Below are 22,579 nucleotides of genomic sequence, written 5' to 3' on the forward strand. Positions count from 1 at the left end.
TTGTATTATTAAACTTTTTTTTTTTTTTGGTCATTTTGCCTGCAATGACTGCGTTTTCCCAGTAGATGGCGAAGCGCTCGCCTGCGCATTTACTACCGGAAGCCGTGTCAGAAAGCTCGGTGTACACTCACAAGTGCGTGTACGTACTCAGTAGTACGGACTTGGCGCACTCTCGCTCTATTTGTATCAGTCCCGAATTTAGAGCGTGGGCTTTGACGACAGCATTCTTATAATTCGCGCGCTGAGCTTTCAGATGCAGTTTTGCGCTAAAGCCACCCACAAACCTTCCCCTGGGATCCTTCCATTAAAATGAGTGGCCCGAAAAAAAGAAGTGAGTGCCGAATGTTAAAAAAGAGTGGCCAATTTGGCTCGACGTACGCGACGTGACGTTCAGCCACATCAACATCAACCCGTCACAGATCAAGGTAAACGGACCAACACCTCGGATCTCGCCTAAGAATTGCCACAACAAATTTTACTCCAGACTATGACGCACTAGCAAAAAAGGGAGACCAACAACACTGTTCCCACTGAAAATGAACGGGAGGCTCTCAAGTTTATTGTAAAAAAACGCATTTTGAATATGATTTGTACACATAGCAGGGATTGAAACTAGCGACCATTCTCATTTTCAAGCAATGCAGGATGCTCAAGGACATTGATGCACCACCTATTTGCGACTAATCTTAACCTGTAAAGTTCTTAAGGCTTACTTTAAGGAGGTGTTTCCCGTTTCCTCACCTCTGTTACCAGGTGTTTGCGAGTTAAAACTCTGCTCTGATTTTCAGATACCCCTCGCCGTGTTGCTGTTTTGATTACTTTATTTGGATGTATGCTTTCACCGATTCTTCAAGATGATATATTTGGTCAGAATGTTTGCCGTTTGATGTGATCTCATAAGATAAATATCTTTCATTAATCTGACCTGCAGGCACTGAAGTGATGGACATTGTTATTCATAATAACAGTGTCGTATTTTATGAGAATCACTGATAGCAGTTTTTTAGTGAATTATTATTTTTTTAATGCTGTTAATAAATGCATTTGTTTTCAAACAAATTGTTTGGAATATCCATGCTTTACTACCTACTAAAAGCCAAGATCTTTTATGCAATGACCTTTACAGGTCGCTTATATGACTTCACACAACGCCTACGTCCATCTGCTCCTGGTCCGGCCCTCCGGTCCAAATTTAGAACCCAGTTCGGCCCGCGAGTCAAAAAGTTTGCCCACCCCTGGTCTAAGTTCTGGTGTAGGTGGTGTAACGCAATTTTGTTGGACTTGATTGTGGCGCAGACACTGTCAATGTATTTTATTTTCAAATATGACGACAGCATGAGCAAATCCCTCTGCATCATTATGGAAATCAATTAAATGAAAAATAGCACCTCCATGAGTGCGCAGCATAACTATTAGAGGTGATGGAGTTTACACACGGATGCAAGCTTGAGGGTGGAACGCGGTCTCCAAGTAGCAAATAGAAAGGAAACTGATTGAGACCATGCTTTGCGCTAGACTTGATTAAAGCTAAAATGATTAAAAGCTAATTGAAATGAAATGAAAAATGTAAGCCTACATTAAAGCACATAATGATACGGGCTGGTCTCTGATAAATTAGTTAAGCACTGTATAATTAGGAATTGTTTACAAAAAAAAAACCCTAATCCATCTTGTATCTCTTGTCGGACATACCTTGCAGGTCTGTAATATCTTGTACACGAATGAATAGCCGACATACTGATGTACGTATATTTTTAGGAAAGGTCAATGTGTTTGTTGTCTTTGATTTGAGTGCAATTCTTATTGATTCAGGAGCATAACAAAGGGCCTCTTTCAGGAGTTATTCAGCCGCAAAGATCAGTAAAGTCTGACAGCCCTGATATGAATCATTTACGCTTTAATTTCATGTCCATTCTGTTTGCTATCACACACGAACACCTGTGGAACTCCTCACAGCTCTAAATTGGGAGAAGCTGCGCACTTTGATAAGCCCTTTCCTTTAAGCTTATACATCGCTCTGTTGTGTGAGGGCAGATACGTGTTCATCAGGAGTTTACTCAAGAGCGGCATTCATATACAGACAATTTTTATTTTTTTTTGCGCAAAGATTTCTCTGATATGTGCCATTTCTCCCGCTGATCTCATTCGGTAGCAGCCTGTAGAGACCTTGTTGTAAAAGGCTACAGAAGATAAAAGATGGCGGGTTAGTGGCTGTGGGGAGGTTGTGACCTCTTGGTTTCTTCTCATTTTTATTACTTTGACACTGCAGGTTGCGATGATGTCCCAAGGGACCCATTTTTGTTCCATGTGTGGCATTATTTACACAAAGCATGAATTTAGCAAATCCTATACGTAGGTGTGAATATAATTTGACGATGCGTCCTCTTTTGTACTACTCAGCTTTATAACCTACATTTTCTTGCAATGTTCTCAATTTCTTTCGTCCTGCCCCCATTGACTTTCCAAAAGTCAAGGGGTGATAGTTTAATAGTCGAATGTATCCACAACAACTTGGAGGTCCACTATGTGTCAATTGACCCCCCTCTCGCCCCTTCTCATGTACTGTTGGTACGGTAACATAGTACCAACCCAATGACCTTCATACTTCCACGGGTTGAAAACAATAAACAAAAGGTAAATGCCATTTGTTAAGCGTCTTAATAGCGCTACTTGCCCGCATTTGCACAGATAATCCTGTAAGCAATAAAACCTAATGTTCAATGGTCGAAGCATATTCCCTTTTGCAGGATATTGTTCCTTCTGTTCCTTTCAAGGATCTTGCTGCTTAGTTCACGCGCGGGCATCTACAGTATGATCTGCTTGTTGTTAAAGTGTACTTAACCCTAAAATGATTTCTTTTTTTTTTTTTTTACCCATAATGTGCCTTTTGGTCCTTCTCTCGCCACTTGTACACATTTTCATTCTGGCTTATTTTCGATTTTAATGGTTGTCAAAAGAGGCTTAACCTTCTTGACATTTATTATGCAGCTGGATCTCGCCATTTCCCGCCCAAAACACAGAAAGCCAACGGGCCAAAATATTAGTAAATGACTAATATGTAAATTATCCTGAAGATGATCCAGGTGAAACAGAGTCGATGTAATTTGTGTCACCAGTGCAAAAGGCCCAGTGCATATTTTTGCTTGATGGCCTTCGGGGCCCGACAGTTTTGAACCACAAAACTCCATATGCATGAGTATGTAAAAACAATCGCTGCACCTCACCTGCCCTTGATTTCACTTGCCTCAAAGGAGTCATTCATCATAAGTTGTGACCTAAAAAGGTAACTGCTGCAGTATTTCTCCAAAGAATTGGATTGCCGGTGCTCCTTGGTTAATTTGTCCACATGGCTCTGAAAGTATCATTGGTGCAGTTCTTCTACCCTACATGTCGAAATGATGTGAACAGAAAAGCCATACTGTTCTTTTTTTTATGCACGTTTTTTAACCGCTTCAACGGAGCTCATCTTAAAGTGTTTAATAGTACCGTAATTTTTGGACTATAAGTCGCGTTTTTTATTTGATAGTTTGGGTGGGGGCCGACTTATACTCAGGAGCAACTTGTATATGTTTTTTTCACAAAATCTTACTTGATCATTAACACATCACTTACTTACAAGTATAGTTGACCACTTCACATGTTATTTTTAGTATAGTTGATCACTTCACATGCTTTGATATCTTTATCTTGAACATATTCAAAAATAGAGAGAAAAAATCAAATAAAGTAATTAACACTTTAAAGCGCCATATCCTCTGGACATGTCCTCTGTCACCAGGATGACATAAAGGACGAGAAATTTGATCGATGGATTTAATGATTTGGAGTGACACAAATGGTTTGATAATATTGTTGTTTATGTGATAGTTATTTAAAATATAGTTTATACATCGTTGTATGGGCCTGTGGAATAATTTGAACTGCGGCGCGGCACACAGCATTTTATGGCTGGTGCGACTTATACTCCGGAGCAACTTATAGTCCGAAAATTACGGTAGATAACAGCCAGAGATAATATAGATCGAATAAATAAGGATGAAGTAATACTGATCTAAAAGGAAGATACAGTAGGTCAGAAAGTACTGTAATTTGGTATTCCAAGCATGACATGTTGTCTTGGTGCAGACATAGTAATTGAGTTTCAATTGGTTAAGCCTGAGGCTAAGTGCTAAAACAAATCTTTAAATGAAATTCATTACAAGCAGGGTTTCCATACTCGGGTGTTATTGAATTCCTTTCTCATTCTGACCCGATTTTCAGAGATAACGGTAATAACCCAGACTGGCAGAAATGATGGCAATGACAAAGCGCATCATGCTTTCCCTTCAAAGACATTAAAACGTAGTCGGTCTCCTTGGCTTAATTGAGCTACACAGATGCTTCTTGCCTTCATTTTTGTTCTGCAGTTTTTCCCCAGCAGGGTACGCATTTCTTAAATGGATCCATCTGCACCAAAGGAATAACTTTTATGAACGGTTAGAATTGGCTTCGGTAACGGCAAATAGTTCCAAATAACAAGCAAACTGGGAAACATAATACAAGTGGAAAGAAAAGACACGCCGTGTATCTTGGAGAAATTCATTGCTATGCATTTAGAATGACATTGCTGTGTGATTTATTATCAGTGCAAGGTTGATGAGACCACCCCACCCCCATGCCACTTCCCAGAGTGACATACCTTCATGCCAGTGAAATTAATGGGAAAAATTAAGCTAATAACATAACAAGCACAAGATGGGCAAACATGCTCATCTGATGCATCCTGCTTGTTATTTGGAGGCGTCACCAGCCTGGGATTCTCATTTTCTCCGTGTCATATTCAATCAGTAATTCCTGGTCAGAGTAGCGGCGATTCTCCACTCTAATAACTACGGCTAGTCAAACTATGGCTGTTGTGGCTGACCTCCGTATTTACATTTATTTATTTTTACTTGAACATTTTGCATGCGACCACATCAACTGACAGGTCCGGCATAAACTATTATCCAGAGCAAGAATTGGGCGTTTGACTACATTTCCTTATGTATGGAAAATTAACATTATTTGTTTTCTTCAAATGCGATAAGAGAATACCTTTCTCAATGTTTGGGATTCGACTTTTGATGACATGGTTGTATTAGGCCGAATAATAGATGATTAATCAACAGTCAATTCTACACAATCGACTAACTTCTTAACGAACAATGAATCGATATTATTCCCACCCCTTGTACGGATATTGTTAGACACTGATCAGCAGTAATGAATATGATTTTTCTTCTCCCCCCAAATGGTTCATTGGCCACTCCAATTAATGTATTTTACATGACAAAGGAGCTCCATCAATTGAGCGTTGACGTGGATCGTAATTAGGGAGACTTGGCCAGCAAATTATCAATATAAAAGACCGCATGGGGCAGCTAATGATTCTTAAAATGCAAAAGTTATGCAGGTCATGTGGTTTTGCGAACCGCTATTACAGATTCTCACCTATCGCAGATAACTTAAAATGCGTCATCAGAGAGCTTGTTCATTTCTCTGTAAATTAAAAGAACTTGTTCAAAAGTCAAATAAAATGGTAGTTTGATTTGCATACTGGCTGTAGTATAAATTGAATAAATGGGCCTAGTACTTGCTGCAAATGTTAACCTCCAACCAGTTAAGCAAAAACAACAGACGGAGGAAGTGTATCAACATTTTATTGATCAACCTTCTCATAGCCAATTCAAGTAAGCCTTGCCTTCAGCAGTATGGACAACAAAGTGGAGTAATAATCATCTTATTTAGTTATTTATGATGTAAAAAAAACCCTAACAAAACCTTGCTGTTCATGTTTTGCCCTTCATGTGCACTTAATTTGCAATATGGGTAATTCCATTTTGAATGCAGATTTAGTTTAACAAAAGGCTTTTGACTTTTAAAAGCAGACCATGTGCCTGTTGATTATGCAAGCGTGTACGAACCTTTAAATGCTTTGATTAGTTAGTAAAAAGCCACAATCTATTGAATAATGAATTTGTTGTTTTCAAAATGCCCATTTTTATTCCTCTGCAAACTGGAGTCAATCATGTGACCGATTGCACTTATTGTATTTATGTGGGATTAGAAAATCTCAATGTGATGTTTTTAAAATATCTTGACATTCCCGTTTCTTTTTTTTTTCTTTCCCCAGATTGATCCTAAGGTTGCCTTTCCACGTCGCGCCCAGCCTAAGGTAAGAAAAATAAATTGGTCACCGGGTCTCCTCGAAGAAAATGATTATGTCTGGTGTCAGCACCGTACCTAATTTTCTGCACCCGCACAGCAGATTCAAAGAGGCAGCGCTTGTCTGTTTGCTTTAGAGAAATACCTCGTCTGGCTCCATTGTTCTCACATTGTTTCTGCTCTGCACATTTAAAAATATCTCTTCTTTTTATCGTCACTGTTTTCATGCCCCCCATCATGCCATTGTGTAGAAATAAAACCATTTTGGATTTATTTGCATTTGGAGACAAACGTGCAGCCGTCGTTTGACTTTGTTGTGACAAAAAAAGCTTATGAAAGTCGAATGCAGACAATGTCCTGTCTAAAATGTGCGGCTTTGGTGGCTTTTTGATTGCATGAATGGCCTGCTATAAGGAGATTTAATGAGTAAGAAATTGTCTGCTTTACTGACAAATGGGAAAGTATGTTTGCTGTCACTGTTTTTCATAAAGAGGATAGATTGACATAAGTGATTTCGAAATATCTTCAGTTCCGGCCGCCCGTGTGCAGACGTCACAATTAGCATGGAGACAAAACTGTAATCACACCGGGGCTGTTGTTCCTGATGCATATTATCTTTTCTCTTGATTGCCGGTCTTGAGCATCTCTCTTGACAATTAAATATGCAACGTGTGCAGATGGTGCTGCGGCGCTTTGTTGACATGCCCTTTCACACCACCATGGCAAAAGCTTTCGCACACAAGAGTGTAGTGGAGCACTTTTATGCTTTACTATTGGGAATTTGGATTCACAATCCAGTTAGAAATGTCTGGGAGATTTTCTTCACTCTGCATCACATATTTTGCTTTTTAAATTCTTTTGCCCTGTTTGAGTCTGTATTCTTTGCTTGCCCGCTTGGCTGCTCTGAGCTTTGGCTTGGATTGACCCCTTTCGGGTTTGAAGGAGCTGCACTCGACAGGTGCATGAGCGATACAGGCCTCGGGAATCAAAATCGAGACCAATCGGCGCTAATGTTCTCACCGCTAACAATGACCTCATGGCTAACCCCGACAATACTGCATTAGGCTAAAACGCTGCATTATGTACAGCATGTAGACGATCGCTGGAAACAGACAGGAAGTGAAGGTGAACACGGAGGACATTCGGCTGTAAACAAGTGAAGGTGTTTGCACCGGGATCAGAGGAAAAACAACTTGTATCAGACACCATTGTTCCCTGTGACCAAACACACGGGTGCTTCAACTCTGAGGAAAGACGCCGCCACTGACAGACTAAAGTCCAGTTGTGAAGTCATATTTTCTGGCTTAGCTGGTTTGTCTTTGACATCACACGTCTTAAAAATATACTACATATTGGGCTAGCTACAAGGAGTAGCTGCACACACCTCTGGCTCAGTGCCAAGACATGAGCATGTGATTTATGGCACGTCTACGTAATCAGTTTCTATTCTCTCAAAGTAAATATAAGTGCCAGCGATTCACTTCTATGCTGTGTTGATGCTCCCATAAGTAGTTAGGCATGCCTCTTTATTCAATACTACAAATTATTGCTCCGAATTCTCCCTTCGACAGGAGGTGTCATTTCTGCCGCGCTTGCCGCTTTGGTTTTCCACCGTAGTCACACGCAATAATGGCGGATCGCAGCATTATTTTAATTGCCAGTGGGACTGTGGCCACTTGAGTCGGAGATGAGTTGTGATGGCTTGTTATGAAAATGAAAGGAGATAGCAGCATCATTTTTGAGAGCAATGGGTGTAAACCTTTCCTTGCAAGTTTCTTCCGGTTGTTGTTGTTTCATGGAGATTTTGGCATGCACAACGAAGACTGTCTGCGACCTTAATGGAGACCGCTGTGACAGCACTCTCTGAAATGGTTTGGTTTTATTTGAAGACCCCTTGTCACCTGTTAAGCTGTATGTTTTGTCAGTGAGGAGAAAGGCTAAGCATGCTTGTACATTGATTGAGGTAGTTCAATGATGTAACGTCTAAGCGCTGTCCTATATTTTACTCCAGGCTGACACCTGTGACTGCGGCTTCCCTTTTAACGGCAGACAGTCAAAGCCGCATGGCTGGCAGCTATGTCTTAGTTCTACTGTTTCGTTCCACGCATTTGTATCCATTTCATTTCCTCTCGATATTGCGCACATTTTCTATGACTGGCAAATTGACTAGTCTCTTCACTCCCAGTCTCTAGGACTGCTTGCTTATGATTGATTTTAAAAAAGACTATCCGGTGGAGTGTGGTTCAAGAGAGCCAAGCCTTACATTTAAATAAATTCTAATAACAATGCCGTGAGAGGTAAATATACTATCTGTCCCCTGAGTGTATGTTCCACACAAAGGCTCATGTCTATGTGCATGTATATTTGATATGCCACTTCCTGTCTCACTTGATCTCTCAATACCTTACTCGGCTACTGTCTATTACGCTCTCAAGCACTTCTTTTCGGATTACACCGCTTTGTAAATCCAGTCGAACACCTTGCTCTGTTGTTTGATCTAGATTTAGCATGATGATATCCCTCCTCTCCAAATGATCCTTATTTTAAATGACACAGCTCACTGCTGGCTAAATGAAACCACAGTGGCTGCCAGGCCCTTTGAATGTCTCGGGGCGTTTATTAAAAGCACCAGCTTCCCGGTTCTCCACAGCTGCATGAGTCTGAAAGAATAATCAAGGACAAAAGTCCTCAATGAAGAAGAGAGTGCTATATCAGTTTCTTTTGTTCAGCTTGACAATGAGCCCTCCCAGATATTTGTCATGTATAGCAGGATAGTTTTAATTAGACCTTGCATATTCCACGCCATTCCGGCTGCACATGCACACCCAGAGTAACAAAATGAATGCAGTGTTCTTCGACAAACTTGACATCACATTTCAGGCGATATGTCAGACGGCAAATAACCAAGCTGTCCCACGCAGAATAGACTTTGCTTGTATTTCTCTGGATAAATGGGATCTCAAATGGGTTTTACATACCCGATTGTAACCAAGAGGCAGTTCGCAATGAGGGAAGACATGCCAAACACAAGCCGGTGCTTTGTCATGCCCCTCTCACAAACAGATTGTCCATAAACTCCCTGTGAGATGAAGGATGAAACAAGGAGTGTGGCTTCACACTCTGATATGGCCCATGTGCATCGCTAAGTCTGTCAGTCCGATCTTGGTCATTTTAAGTTGATTCAAATTTGTTATCTGTTGTACTCAAAGTGCGACTGTAAGGCTGTAGATGTTTAATTTCCAATTTTGGGAACCAGCGTACTACTTCTAGTGGCCCTCGACCGAGTTGATCTAATTCAGTACTTTTGGTGCCAGTCCCTAAATTCTGTAGGTGTGTTGCTTGCAACAGCAGTCGGGGGTTTAGCGGCAGGGTCACCCTTGACGGAGCTCAAGGCTCTCTCCAAGAACCCGTAGCAGTTTTCATGTTTTGTCGGCAATAGTTCACCTGTGACCATCAAATCTGAGTCCTTACAATCTGAGCCGCTGCGCTGTACCCACTCGGGTAGCCATGTTTTTTTCATTTCACAATTGTAATGTAAAGACCCCGTTAGTATGAATTTGTCCATGTAGTTATTTGAAGGATACCAGAGTATTTTAGTGATTTTACGCTATGCCAATCTGGATGGTGGTTGCAGCCTCTGTGTCAAAGTGTTGCCTTTTAAGTCCCTGACCTTTTTCCGTTCATTTGCGTTCACAGTGGCACTGCTCCAGATGAAAAATGGGACAAAGCGCAAACAAATGAATGACTGTTTGGTGGTCAAACACAATTGCCAACAGAGTGACCCAGTTACCGGGGTAGTCAAAGCACTTGATTCATGCATGTTCTTTTTGTGTGTTTTCACAACGTATTGTGCTCTTTTTATTAAATCCTCTATTGGGAGATAGATTGTGCAAATTGTGAACGCGACTTACTGTTTCCTTGATGAATAATTGCCAGATCTCTTGTAAGCGGAATACACATTTGTGCGATTCTTCTTTGTGCAGCCTACCTTTTGCTGTGATCTCCTTGGTTGCTGGTGGAGAGTAATTAGGTTTTCTTGGGGAATGAGGCGCTCTTACAATGCTTACCAATGGCAGGAGGCAGGCAGGCAAGTGCTGGCAGGGCAGAGAGGGCCGAGAGCTGTGCTGGAGCCTGGCACTGCTAAACCTGATGCTGACTGACAGTTACGAGGACAGTGATGCAGCCAGGATAGAGGCCTAAGCAGCACAGAAGAGGGCATGGTCTTGAAGGACCTCTTTTCAAATGCCCTTCTTGTACCCACACTGATACCAAAACATTAAAATAGGCTGTGAAACACAAGTTTAATGGATTGTTTGAAAATCGGAGCAACCGCTACCCAGGGATGTCTCTCTGTCGTATTTTTGTACAAATTTGTTAGTCGTACTATTAGCTTTTAGACATTTAAGCCGAGGACCTTTCAGAGCCTATTTTTACCGTTTGTATCTGAAGCAGGAGCTGCTTAAGCAGTTCTCCTCCGACAGAGGTCCGCGCAGTCAGCCATTGTTTAATAGCTACCAAACTGTCCCGATGACAGGCATGTGCATTGGCTTGTTAGTAATGAGCAGCGGAGCTTAGGCGGGAAGGATATGCAAGCGCACAGACGGTGTTGCCTCACATTCCAGGAGGACATCGCTGGAATTCCTCAGCCTGCAATAGGGCGTATTTCCCCTTCCACTAAAAAGAAAACAAATAATTTTTTTGTCAAACATATGTCACTTGAGGATAAAAATGATATATGTTGAGAAAGAGACTTAATAGTATATTACCGGATCAACGCAGGGCGCTAAAGAGCTTGGCTGTTTCCCGACATAATGTTGCGGTCCTCATCTGTGACCTTTATCTTTCACACATCATTCACCATTTTACTGCTGACATGTTGGCTCATGCCATTAATTTTTCATCGCAGGCAATGTCATCTACATCATTTTTTATCATCTGTATACATTTGTGTCATGTTCTCACGTTGGCCTGCCACAGTTTGTATTTGTTGATTTGCTTGGCCCAGAGATGGGATCCTGCACTTAATTTAATTCAGGACAAAAAAAATGGCCATGTAGAAGCAATATACCAGCTGTGGGAAATGTCAATGAAAAAAATGAGTGGGACAGTCTTAGCAAAGATAAATACACAGATATGTAATGCAAAGAATATTCAAGCATTACAAAGTAATATTCAATCCATCCATCTTCTTCCGCTTATCCGGGGTCGGGTCGCGGGGGCAGCAGCTTCAGGAGGGACTCCCAGACTTCCCTCTCCCCAGCCACTTCATCTAGCTCATCCCGGGGGATCCCAAGGCGTTCCCAGGCCAGCTGAGAGACATAGTCTCTCCAGCGCGTCCTGGGTCGTCCCCGGGGTCTCCTACCGGTGGGACATGCCCGGAACACCTCCCCAGGGAGGCGTCCAGGAGGCATCCTGATGAGATGCCCGAGCCACCTCATCTGGCTCCTCTCAACGTGGAGGAGCAGCGACTCTACTCAGTCTCTCCCGGGTGACCGAACTTCTCACCCTATCTCTAAGGGAGAGCCCGGACATCCTGCGGAGAAAACTCATTTCGGCCGCTTGTATCCGGGATCTCGTTCTTTCGGTCACGACCCATAGCTCGTGACCATAGGTGAGGGTAGGGGCGTAAATCGATTGGTAAATTGAGAGCTTTGCCTTTTGGCTCAGCTCTCTCTTTACCACGACGGACCGGCACAGAGTCCGCATTACTGCTAACGCTGCACCGATCCGCCTGTCGATCTCGCGCTCCATCCTCCCCTCACTCGTGAACAAGACCCCAAGATACTTAAACTCCTCCACTTGGGGCAGGATCTCATCCCCAATCCGGAGAGGGCATTCCACCCTTTTCCGATCGAGGACCATGGACTCGGATTTGGAGGTGCTGACCCTCATCCCGACCGCTTCATACTCGGCTGCGAACCGCTCCAGTGAGAGCTGGAGATCACGGCCTGAAGAAGCCAACAGCACCACATCGTCTGCAAAAAGCAGAGACGCGATGCTGAGGTCCCCAAACCGGACACCCTCAACGCCTCGGCTGCGCCTAGAAATTCTGTCCATAAAAATTATGAACAGAATTGGTGACAAAGGGCAGCCTTGGCGGAGTCCAACCCTCACTGGGAACGAATCCGACTTACTGCCGGAAATGCGGACCAAACTCTGGCATCGGTGATACAGGGACCGAACCGCCCTTATCAGTTGGCTCGGTACCCCGTACTCCCAAAGCACCCCCCACAGAACCTCCCGAGGGACACGGTCAAACGCCTTCTCCAAGTCCACAAAACACATGTGGACTGGTTGGGCGAACTCCCATGCACCCTCGAGGATCCTGCTGAGGGTGAAGAGCTGGTCCACTGTTCCACGGCCAGGACGAAAGCCACACTGTTCCTCCTGAATACGAGGTTCGACCTCTCGACGGACCCTCCTCTCCAGCACCCCTGAATAGACCTTACCAGGGAGGCTGAGGAGTGTAATTCCCCTGTAATTGGAACACACCCTCCGGTCCCCCTTCTTAAAGAGGGGAACCACCACCCCAGTCTGCCAATCCAGAGGCACTGTCCCTGATGTCCACGCGATGTTGTAGAGACGTGTCAGCCATGACAGCCCCACAACATCCAGAGCCCTTAAGAAATCCGGGCGGATCTCATCCACCCCCAAGGCCTTGCCACCGAGGAGTTTTTTTAACTACCTCAGTGACTTCGACCCCAGAGATTGGAGAGTCCGCCTCAGAGTCCCCAGGCCTTGCTTCCACAATGGAAGGCGTGTCGGTGGAATTGAGGAGGTCTTCGAAGTTTTCTCCCCACCGACACATGACGTCCCGAGTCGAGGTCAGCAGCACGCCATCTCCACTGTAAACAGTGTTGACGTTGCACTGCTTCCCCCTCCTGAGACGCCGGATGGTGGACCAGATATTCCTTGAAGCCGTCCGGAAGTCATTCTCCATGGCCTCGCCAAACTCCTCCCACGTCCGGGTTTTTGCCTCAGCAACCGCCGAAGCCGCGTTCCGCTTGGCCACCCGGTACCTGTCAGCTGCCTCCCGAGTCCCGCAGGCCAAAACGGCCCCATAGGACTCCTTCTTCAGCTTGACGGCATCCCTTACCACCGGTGTCCACCAGCGGGTTCGGGGATTGCCGCCACAACAGGCACCAATGACCTTACGGCCACAGCTCCGGTCGGCCGCCTCAACAATGGAGGCGCGGAACAAGGTCCACTCGGACTCAATGTCCCCCGCCTCCCCCGGGACGTGGAAAAAGCTCTGCCGGAGGTGGGAGTTGAAGCTCTTCCTGACAGGGGATTCCGCCAGACGTTCCCAGCAGACCCTCACAGAGCGTTTGGGTCGGCCGGGTCGGACCGGCATCTTCCCCCACCATCTGAGCCAACCCACCACCAGGTGGTGATCAGTTGACAGCTCCGCCCCTCTCTTCGCCCGAGTGTCCAAAACATGCGGCCGCAAATCCGATGACACGACTACAAAGTCGATCATCGAACTGCAGCCTAGGGTGTCCTGGTGCCAAGTGCCCACATGGACACCCTTATGTTTGAACATGGTGTTCATTATAGAAAATCCGTGTCGAGCACAGAAGTCCAACAATAGAACACCGCTCGGGTTCAGGTCGGGGGGGCCGTTCCTCCCAATCACGCCCTTCCAGGTCTCACTGTCATTGCCCACGTGAGCATTGAAGTCACCCAGTAGAACGATGGAGTCCCCAGAAGGAGCGCTCTCCAGCACTTCCTCCAGGGACCCCAAGAAGGGTGGGTACTCTGAGCTTCCGTTTGGTGCTTAGACACAAACAACAGTCAGGACCCGTCCCCCCACCCGAAGGCGGAGGGAGGCTACCCTCTCGTTCACCGGGGTGAACCCCAATGTGCAGGCGCCCAGCCGGGGGGCAATAAGTATACCCACACCTGCTCGACGCCTCTCACCGTGGGCAACTCCAGAGTGGAAGACAATCCAGCCCCTCTCGAGAGGGCTTGTACCGGAACCCTGTGCGTGGAGGCAAGTCCGACTATATCTAGTCGGAACTTTTCTGCCTCGCACACCAGCTCGGGCTCCTTTCCAGCCAGAGAGGTGACATTCCATGTCCCAAGAGCCAGCCTCTGCAGCCGGGGATCAGACCGCCAAGGTCCCTGCCTTTGGCCCCGCCCAGCTCGCACTGGACCCGACCCCTTTGGCCCCTCCCACAGGTGGTGAGCCCATGGGAAGGGGGACCCACGTTTCCTTTTCGGGCTGTGCCCAGCCGGGCCCCATGGGCGAAGGCCCGGCCACCAGACGCTCGCCTTCGAGCCCCGCCTCCAGGCCAGGCTCCAGAGGGGGGCCCCGGTGACCCGCGTCCGGGCGAGGGAAAACGAGATCCATATATTTTGTTCGTCATAAGGGGCTCGTGTGAGCCGTGCTTTGTCTGGCCCCTCACCTAGGACCCGTTTGCCATGGGTGACCCTACCAGGAGCATGAAGCCCCAGACAACATGGCTCCTAGGATCATAGGGGCACGCAAACCCCTCCACCACGATAAGGTGACGACTCACGGAGGGGACAAAGTAATATTGTGATACAAAAAAAAAAAATCAGTATTGTCATCACTCAGTTAACTTGAGCCAAAGTATTTGTTGCTGAAAATTTTCTAAAATGCCTTCATTACTTGATACATGAACGACAGCTAATGTTTCCCAAAATAACCAAATAGAACAAAGCAATGTTTGCTGTTTGATTTTAAGAATTAGACATCGTTATCCTGTGTTGTTCTTTCGCTGTAAAATCAACACGAGTAGATTCACAACAGGCTGGTAGGTGATGTTTAATTTCGGAATTAACAGTGTTTATCATGGACAAACAAATATTCTACGTTTCCTTCACAACGGGTTTAAACCAGCTCCCGCGAATGTGTAACCGTGCCAATTATAATCTATAACCATTTATTCTAAATGCCAGGCACAGTGTTAAAAAAAAAAAGGAATCTTCTCGGCACTGTAGGACTTCAATGCAGCCATTTTAATTGCGGCAAATTCATAAATGAAGTAATTATGCCACATTATCCATTCCAAGTAACATGATTTGAAAGTTGAAATTAGATATCTTTTGACTTGCCAGCACATTTTCATCATCTTACATTCTCCGCTCAAAACTGAGCATGTCAACATTTTTCTTTTTCCTCTTGTCTGTTCTGAGAATTTTGTAAGGCCGGCCGTTTGGACTCATTTATGGTGAAACAGTCTGTGCTACATGGTGGAGAGCTCATTGCTTTTAAAGTGAGATGATCAAATTTAATTGACTGTGATTGACACCAGGCACTATCACATCGACGGGTAATATATTCCATTCATTCAATCAATCAATCTTTTTTATTTTTTTATTTTCTGGGCAGGTGTGCCACAGCTGTGGTAGCATACTTGCCTACAAAATGCATTACAATATTGCTGGTGCTACGGTAACATGCGGCAAATGCAATTTTTGTTCTCCCGAAGACTTGTTAGCAGCAAATATCTTGTAATTTGCTCCACTTGACAAACAAACCCACAAAGAGCCTAATTTTTGTGTTCCTCCTGAAAAGTAGAGGATAATAGGAAATACTGTTTTTTTCCGTGTATAATACGCACCCTAAAAATGGCATGTTGATGCTGGAAAAAAGCCTGTACCCATGTATAATACGCACCCAATTTTTTTAATTAATTAATTTTTTTTTTTTTTTTTTTAAGTCCCAATGATCGTCACACACGCAGGGAGGCAATGGGTCCCATTTTTAGTATAGTCTTTGGTATGGTCTTAACTAGGCTGTATGTAATTTTTTTTGTTGGCGTTGATTTCTCCGACTGCCCGTAAAGGCACCACCGCGATCAGTGCGGACGTGAAAAAGGCGGCTCTGTATGGGAGAAACGTTGAAGAGGAATAAAAACACCCTTGGAAACCAAAACTTGCCCCTCGTCGTGACTCGGAGCCGCAACAAATGTTTCGGATTTGTGTAGGGTACATTGTGACAGCAAACGAGCAGGTGATCGAGCAAGCGTCTGCTACGAAAGCATTGCGGTCGTATGGAGCGTGTTTGAAGTGAACAGCAGAGACGAAAGGAACAAGGCAAAGTGTTGTGAAATAAAATATTACCTGTAATACGCATTTTGTTATTTGCTGATTGAAACTGCTCATTAAACTGTGAATTGAAACTAATAGGAAGAAAACAACTCTCGCTCTTTATATAGCTGACGTGTCTTGCGCATCCGTTCTGCGCATCGGATCCATAGTGCGCATGCGCAATCATATTGCCTCCGTATGACGTCCGCTCCGCGATGGAGATTAAAAAACAAACTATTTGACAATAACACACCATCAAGGATTGCACCATCGCCTCAAACGATGTGTCGTCAATTATGAATTTTACTGACTAAGTGTGTTGGGCAGGATGGCTGAATGCGATGCGCGATTGACAACAAACAAGAAGAAAGGTGATTTCAAGTTTTATTTCGAGGGAGATTTGTCAGGTCTCGTCTCCAGTTTTGCTATGTGTCTAGGTTGCCATAGTTTCTGTTCGCGTCGCCCCTGCCTTCCTGTGTCACCTCAATCAATGTAAAGTGTTTTGTATTTAAGTCCTGCCTGCCCCTCGCTCACCGTCGGATCATTGCATGTGTTACTGTCATGAGGTCTGTTTGGTTTCTGTTCCTGTCTTTGGTAATGTCACCCTGTCTTTTTGTTCCATGTCTTTGTCGGTCAGTCCTGTTGTTGTTTTTGTTGTACCATGATTTTCTTAAAAAAAAAAAAAAAAAATTAAAAAAAATATATTTTTTAAAAATTGTACCCATGTATAATGCGCACCCCAGATTTTAGGACAATAAACTAGCTAAATTTCGCGCATTATACACGGAAAAAAACGGTAATCAAACTGACTCAATGCATGAGCAAGTCAAGTCTAGCTTGTAAAGAGCTATTTTGTAACTTAATTTTCTTTGTGTTATCAGACAATATTGAAACATGTTGACAGATTCATTTCCTGGCTGCGACTGCCCAACGCCATCTCGTGATTTCTAATTGATTGCTACATGCAGCAATTTTACTGCGCCAGACAATTTTATAGCACTTTTAATTAGTCCAACTTTGACCTTATGGGCTCTTTGCATTTATATTGGTCCAAATGATGTTCACCTTCCGCGCTCATTATTTTTATTTTTTTAAATTGATGTAACCTAATCCGCATATGCACTACATGGACTTTGATTAGCTTCTGTGAATATGACAGCTTAGTTAGTTAGTCGGGTCATACAGAGCATAAAAACATCTGTAGGTGTTGAGAACGAAAAAACTTCATATTGGACTAGTTAATTTCTCCTGGGCTATGAAATAAATGCGTGTACGGTAATAAACACCAGTCTTTAATTTCCAGCCAGCCCAGAGTTTTCTTCCAGGCTGACATCATGTTAGGTACGTACATCCTGAACTGGTTGACAGTCTTCACATATTAAGAGTCTTCCCTTATAGAGTACAATTAGTTGACATTCAGGGAAAATGTTGCAAAAATGGCTGATCTTTTGTTCTGTTGTTAGGTTGAATGGGATCTTACGCATTATGTGTAAATGAATCTGTCTTTCTTCCCTCCTTTATCTACTGTTCTCAACTCATTCACTGCCATAGACGGCTATAGACGTCAAAAATCCATTTGACCTGGGCTGGCAGTGAATGAGTTAAGGTATTGGAGTCTTTATCTACTTTATTTTGAAAACTGTAGCAGTCTTTTAATATCCCTACCTTAATTGGAATTCACATCTCTTTCTCCTCTGCTGCTGCTGCTGCTGGTGTGTGTGTGCGTGCGCGCGCGCATGTGTGTTTGACTGGTGGATATTAGTAGAGATGTATTTTCATTCTAAAAGTGGCAAGTGATGGACAGACTCACCCGGACAATGGCACCTTTCCCCGCCCTTCAATCTTTTTGTCTGCCGCACCTGTCTCTTAGATATCTTTCAACCTTTACTCTGTATTTTTCTTTCACTATACCCAAGTCCTCTCCTCCCTGGATTGCAGTTGTCCGATAAATCTGATGCTAAATTTAGAGACACATTTCTGGGACTAGAAAGAAAAAAGACCAGGCCACTATAATCCATATTTATCATCTTTTATTTAGCTCTCTGAAAAACGTGAGGTCGTGCGAGACTTTCCCGTTTCCCCTTTGTCTCTTTTACTGGCATAACTATTCCCGTTCTCAGTTCTATTATCCATTAAATGTCAGTGGCCACATTCTTTTCTCTGACGACTGAATTTAAACAGGCAGTCGCCGCCCATCATTTCAGCTCATCTGAGTTGTGTGTGCTTCATGAGATTAAAGCATCTTGGCCATTTGAAGCGCGGCCACTGTGGAGAGCTTTCAGACAAAACCTTCTCTGGCTTTTGAGTAGCGATGTGGCATGTCCTCAGATGTAGCACCTAAACATGGATGCACAAAAATGTTTTGAATCACCATTGTGCTCTGTGATGTGTATTTCTACCTTACTGTCCGTGAAAGAATACATATATTGAGCTTTCCACATGGCTCATTATTTGCGACTGCTGCGGTAGGTGGATGGATATCGCACAAGAGATTGCGGGGCTAATGTTTATTCTGATATTAGTGTTCAATCGACTCTAAAAACCCATCTTCTCTCTGTAGGAATATTTGATACTTTAAAGAACTATTGACCAAATGCTCTAACTATTCCCCACAAAGTTTGACTGTACATTGCTCATCGTAATGTGCTCATAACAATACGTACCTCGGAGAGCAAATGATGTATGAAGATACGTCAGGTGTAAACCATGACGACTTGCAGGGATTTGTAATTCCCATGCAGTGTCTTTTTTTGCCTCGTTCCATGTAGTACATATATTGATAGATTAATTCACCAAACATTGCTTACTTTGCTGTCTCCAACAGAAAGGTAATGGCTTGGACAGAATACCAGTCTTTGTCCTTCTTCTCTTTTTACTCGGTCTCTTGTCTTCTTATCAGCCTGTTGCCAGTAATACTGCCCATTTATCCTCTCTAGCCTCTCATTTGCCTCTTGCTTATGTTGAATATGAAGGCTGGAATAGTGAAGTGGCATCCTGCAGTGCCCCCTCCACTGCTGCACTGCACATTTCTCAGAGATGGCGGGTAATTAGTTAGCTCGCTGCATGGATTCATAGTGCTGCTATCTGCTGTATGGTCAGTCCTTCTGATATTTACCCCCCATCCCCAACCACCCTGCCTAAAAGCACTGAAAAGCCTTTGTGCTGAATATAAGGCAATTTTGTTTATCTGCATTCTGCATCGACAGCTCATATTCAAGAATTGGCTACATGCAAGAAGAAAAATCTTTCATGCTTCTCACTTGATTGGAGTCTCCCTGTTGAATCAAACATTAAAGGACAAGAACGGTAGCGCTCAACTTGTGCTGCTCATCGTTAAAATCAACCAGTTGTCCCATTCCCATTATTCAGAGGCAAAAATGTTGAGCTTTGTTTTTTCAAAGGAAAAAGAATCAATCTGCTTTCATGGAGGATGACAGACTGGACAATAAGTACTGTTGTCAATATGAACATGTGAGCAATTGGACAACTTAACACCAAAAAAGATATCCAAACGATTAATCAATTGTAAAAAATAATTTGCGATAATCAATTTGCTCTCTCCCTTCCCATATTTTATGCTATTTCTGTTGACCAGTATTTTCTTCTTTCAACATTTATTTATCATAGCATTTCTGTTTCGAACTAAGAGGCTGCTTGTCTTTTTTTTTTCCCCTAATTGGACAAGTGGCAATGAATGCCTTCTCATTCATAGCACCGTTCAGCGATGTGTAGCTTTTGCGGCCGTGAAAGCTGCATTGAAAACTCGCCTTGTACTTGACGTTTGGCATTTCCCAGTCGTTGATCGATGAGCTTTCTGCCGGCTCCTTCTCTCTGTCACGAAGGACTCTGAAAAGATTGCAGAGTTAGTGCCTACTTTTCCCTGAAGATACATCATGAATCCCCATGGGATTTATGCAAATCAGGGAAATGAGAATGATTTAAAACAGGGCACTGAATTAATGCACAGAGCAAGAGTTAGCGTTAACTCCTCATCATAATCAATTTAGTTGAAAACACATAATCGACATAAACTTCATTGACTCTCAGAATACTTAAAGCCAGCGCTCGGGTTGTTCAAAGGATGTGCTTAGGGCAAGTTGGGAGTGGATCCTGAGACAATAATCACATCTTTTACGTGTTTTACTTGTTAATCCTTGGCTTGAACAGGATTTTCTTATGAACCGGTTGTTTCACTTGAACAGTGTTTGTAATTTGTAACCTATCACATACTGTCATACCGTTTGGTATTAAATACACATTTGTTGTGCAGTTATAAAATTTGAAATAATGATCCGAGCTAAAATGAATTATTGACACATTCAGCATAGTTATTTAATCACCCATAAAGTATGATCTGTAATACCCTGTACTATGAATTCTGCATTGTATACGCCAGGTCCAAAAACAATCTTATAAATACAAACCTGGGCAAAATAGGCACTCATTCTGTAACCACCACTCATAAGGGCTTTAATCAGAAATTACAATATAGACCTTTGCTTCCACTGTGATGAAATGCATTTGGTGTTGCAGAATATGTTGTTAGAAATGAAATACTCCTGGGGACCCTAATGTTAACATTTTCTAATTCCTCTCTTTCTGTAAATGTTGTATTGGGTCACTCGATGTTGTGCGCTCAGTGTGTGTGTGTGTGTGTCTGTGCGTCAGTGTGTGTGTGTATGTGTGTGTTTGAATTCATACTTGTAAATATAAGGGTTTTACTGTTCTTGCCATCAAAAATAATCCCTGAGTTTACGGGCAGGAACCTCGCAGTGAAGACCAATAAACATCAACTTTAGCCGGCACAATGGACAAAAGGACAGGAAGTTGTCGTCGTCTTCTTTTTTTTGTGCAATATTGTTCCCCTAATGTGGGAAGAGGGAGGCAGCTGAAAAAGCAAAAAGGATTTCTTTTGGGCTCCGGTGTGGAGCTCGGGGCCTTGAGGATGAAACACAGGGAAGTAAATGCCAGCACCCCCGCAGCGCAGCAGGCACGAAGCCCTTTTGACTCGGTTGCCATGTTACTGGCCTTTGGTCACAGGTATCCTCTCCCTCAGGCTTACAAATGGAGACGAGGGAGGACCCCAAAAGGAAAAGGGCCAAGTCGACGCCACTTTGAACCAATACAAAACGAGAAAGAGGTCAAGTCCCAGGGTCTGCGGATGAGGATTTGGGTCTTCTACCTGATGTTCCATCTGGGCTCTGAAGTGATAACAATATTCCAGCAATTGAAACCACCTACAGTTTGCTTACCCTACCCCCCAAGTGTTTTTCTGCTGGAAGCCACTAAATGTTCACAGCTTTGAAGCATTTGGTAATGAAGATAAGCTTTTTTCAGTAAGAGGAAAAAACAACAAAATAAACGACGGTATTGTTCATTTTGTTTTAACTTAAAATACATTAATAATGGAGCGTGATGTTTGAAAGGTTGCACTCACATCTGCGAGTTGTATACAGAAATGAAGATGAATCTGCAGGAAGCTAGAATAGGCGCACAGGAATAGTTCTTGCTGATTAATGAAGCGACAAACATGTGAAAACCGTGACAAGGGTTAGTCGGAAGCAGAGGTGTGTGTGTGTGTGTGCGCGCGTGTGTGCGTGCGCGTCTGCGTGTCTGTGCGTGCGTGTGTGTGCGTGCGTGTGTGTGTCAATACAGAAATAAATTGACATTGTGATTAGTTTGACAGATATCACCATGTAAATCCTGATTTTATGGGAATGGGATTTTTTTTTTTTTTGCCTGGAGGGTAATGAAATTGACAATCTGGGAGAGATTGAATCAGTTGTCACGGTTACCCAACGCTTACGTTTTCGTGACATTGACCTGCTCGCTCGGGGGACTCAGTCAGACATCGTGCTAACTTTGTGCAAGCCTCCTGCCTGGAACAAGCCCATCCATCTCTCTTATCATTACAATAGCACAAATTATGTGATTAATATTGTACCAAGGCCAACTATAGTGATACTGTTTTGAAAGCACGTTTCAAATAGTCATGGAATAATAGATGGCAGAACAAAGACGGTTGCAGGCTCATTATCTGGTTTTAAACGTCATCGGGTATTTCTAATGAATATAATTTGTTTGTTATTGTCAAGTCTATTAAAACTGTTTGTTTTTCCAACATGTAGGCGTGTTTATCTCGAACTGCATTTATAGCATCGGACTAGTAAATGGACTCAGTTGTTACCACCAAATGGAAATTGTAATTGTCATTAAAGCAATTTAATAATTTCATTCAATTGTTTTATGTGAACATAGTGCGATGATTACATCACCATTACACTTACGATCTGGTGTAAAGTTAATTAACATTCCGTGTGTGGATTCATTTTCAGAT

General features: G+C 43.4%; 1 protein-coding gene across 10 annotated transcripts in view; it reads left to right on the forward strand.

The window, feature by feature from the left end:
* LOC133168388 (RNA-binding protein Musashi homolog 2) overlaps positions 1-22,579 on the forward strand; it is a 201,697-nt gene that overhangs the window by 5,630 nt on the left and 173,488 nt on the right. For all 10 annotated transcript variants that reach the window (XM_061299922.1, XM_061299928.1, XM_061299923.1 and 7 more), the window contains exon 5: positions 6,152-6,193. In XM_061299922.1, coding sequence (XP_061155906.1) covers positions 6,152-6,193 — 42 coding nt within the window. The remainder of the gene's footprint in view (positions 1-6,151; positions 6,194-22,579) is intronic.

The sequence above is a fragment of the Syngnathus typhle genome, linkage group LG15, assembly GCF_033458585.1.
Source record: "Syngnathus typhle isolate RoL2023-S1 ecotype Sweden linkage group LG15, RoL_Styp_1.0, whole genome shotgun sequence".
In the NCBI taxonomy this organism is placed as follows: domain Eukaryota; kingdom Metazoa; phylum Chordata; class Actinopteri; order Syngnathiformes; family Syngnathidae; genus Syngnathus; species Syngnathus typhle.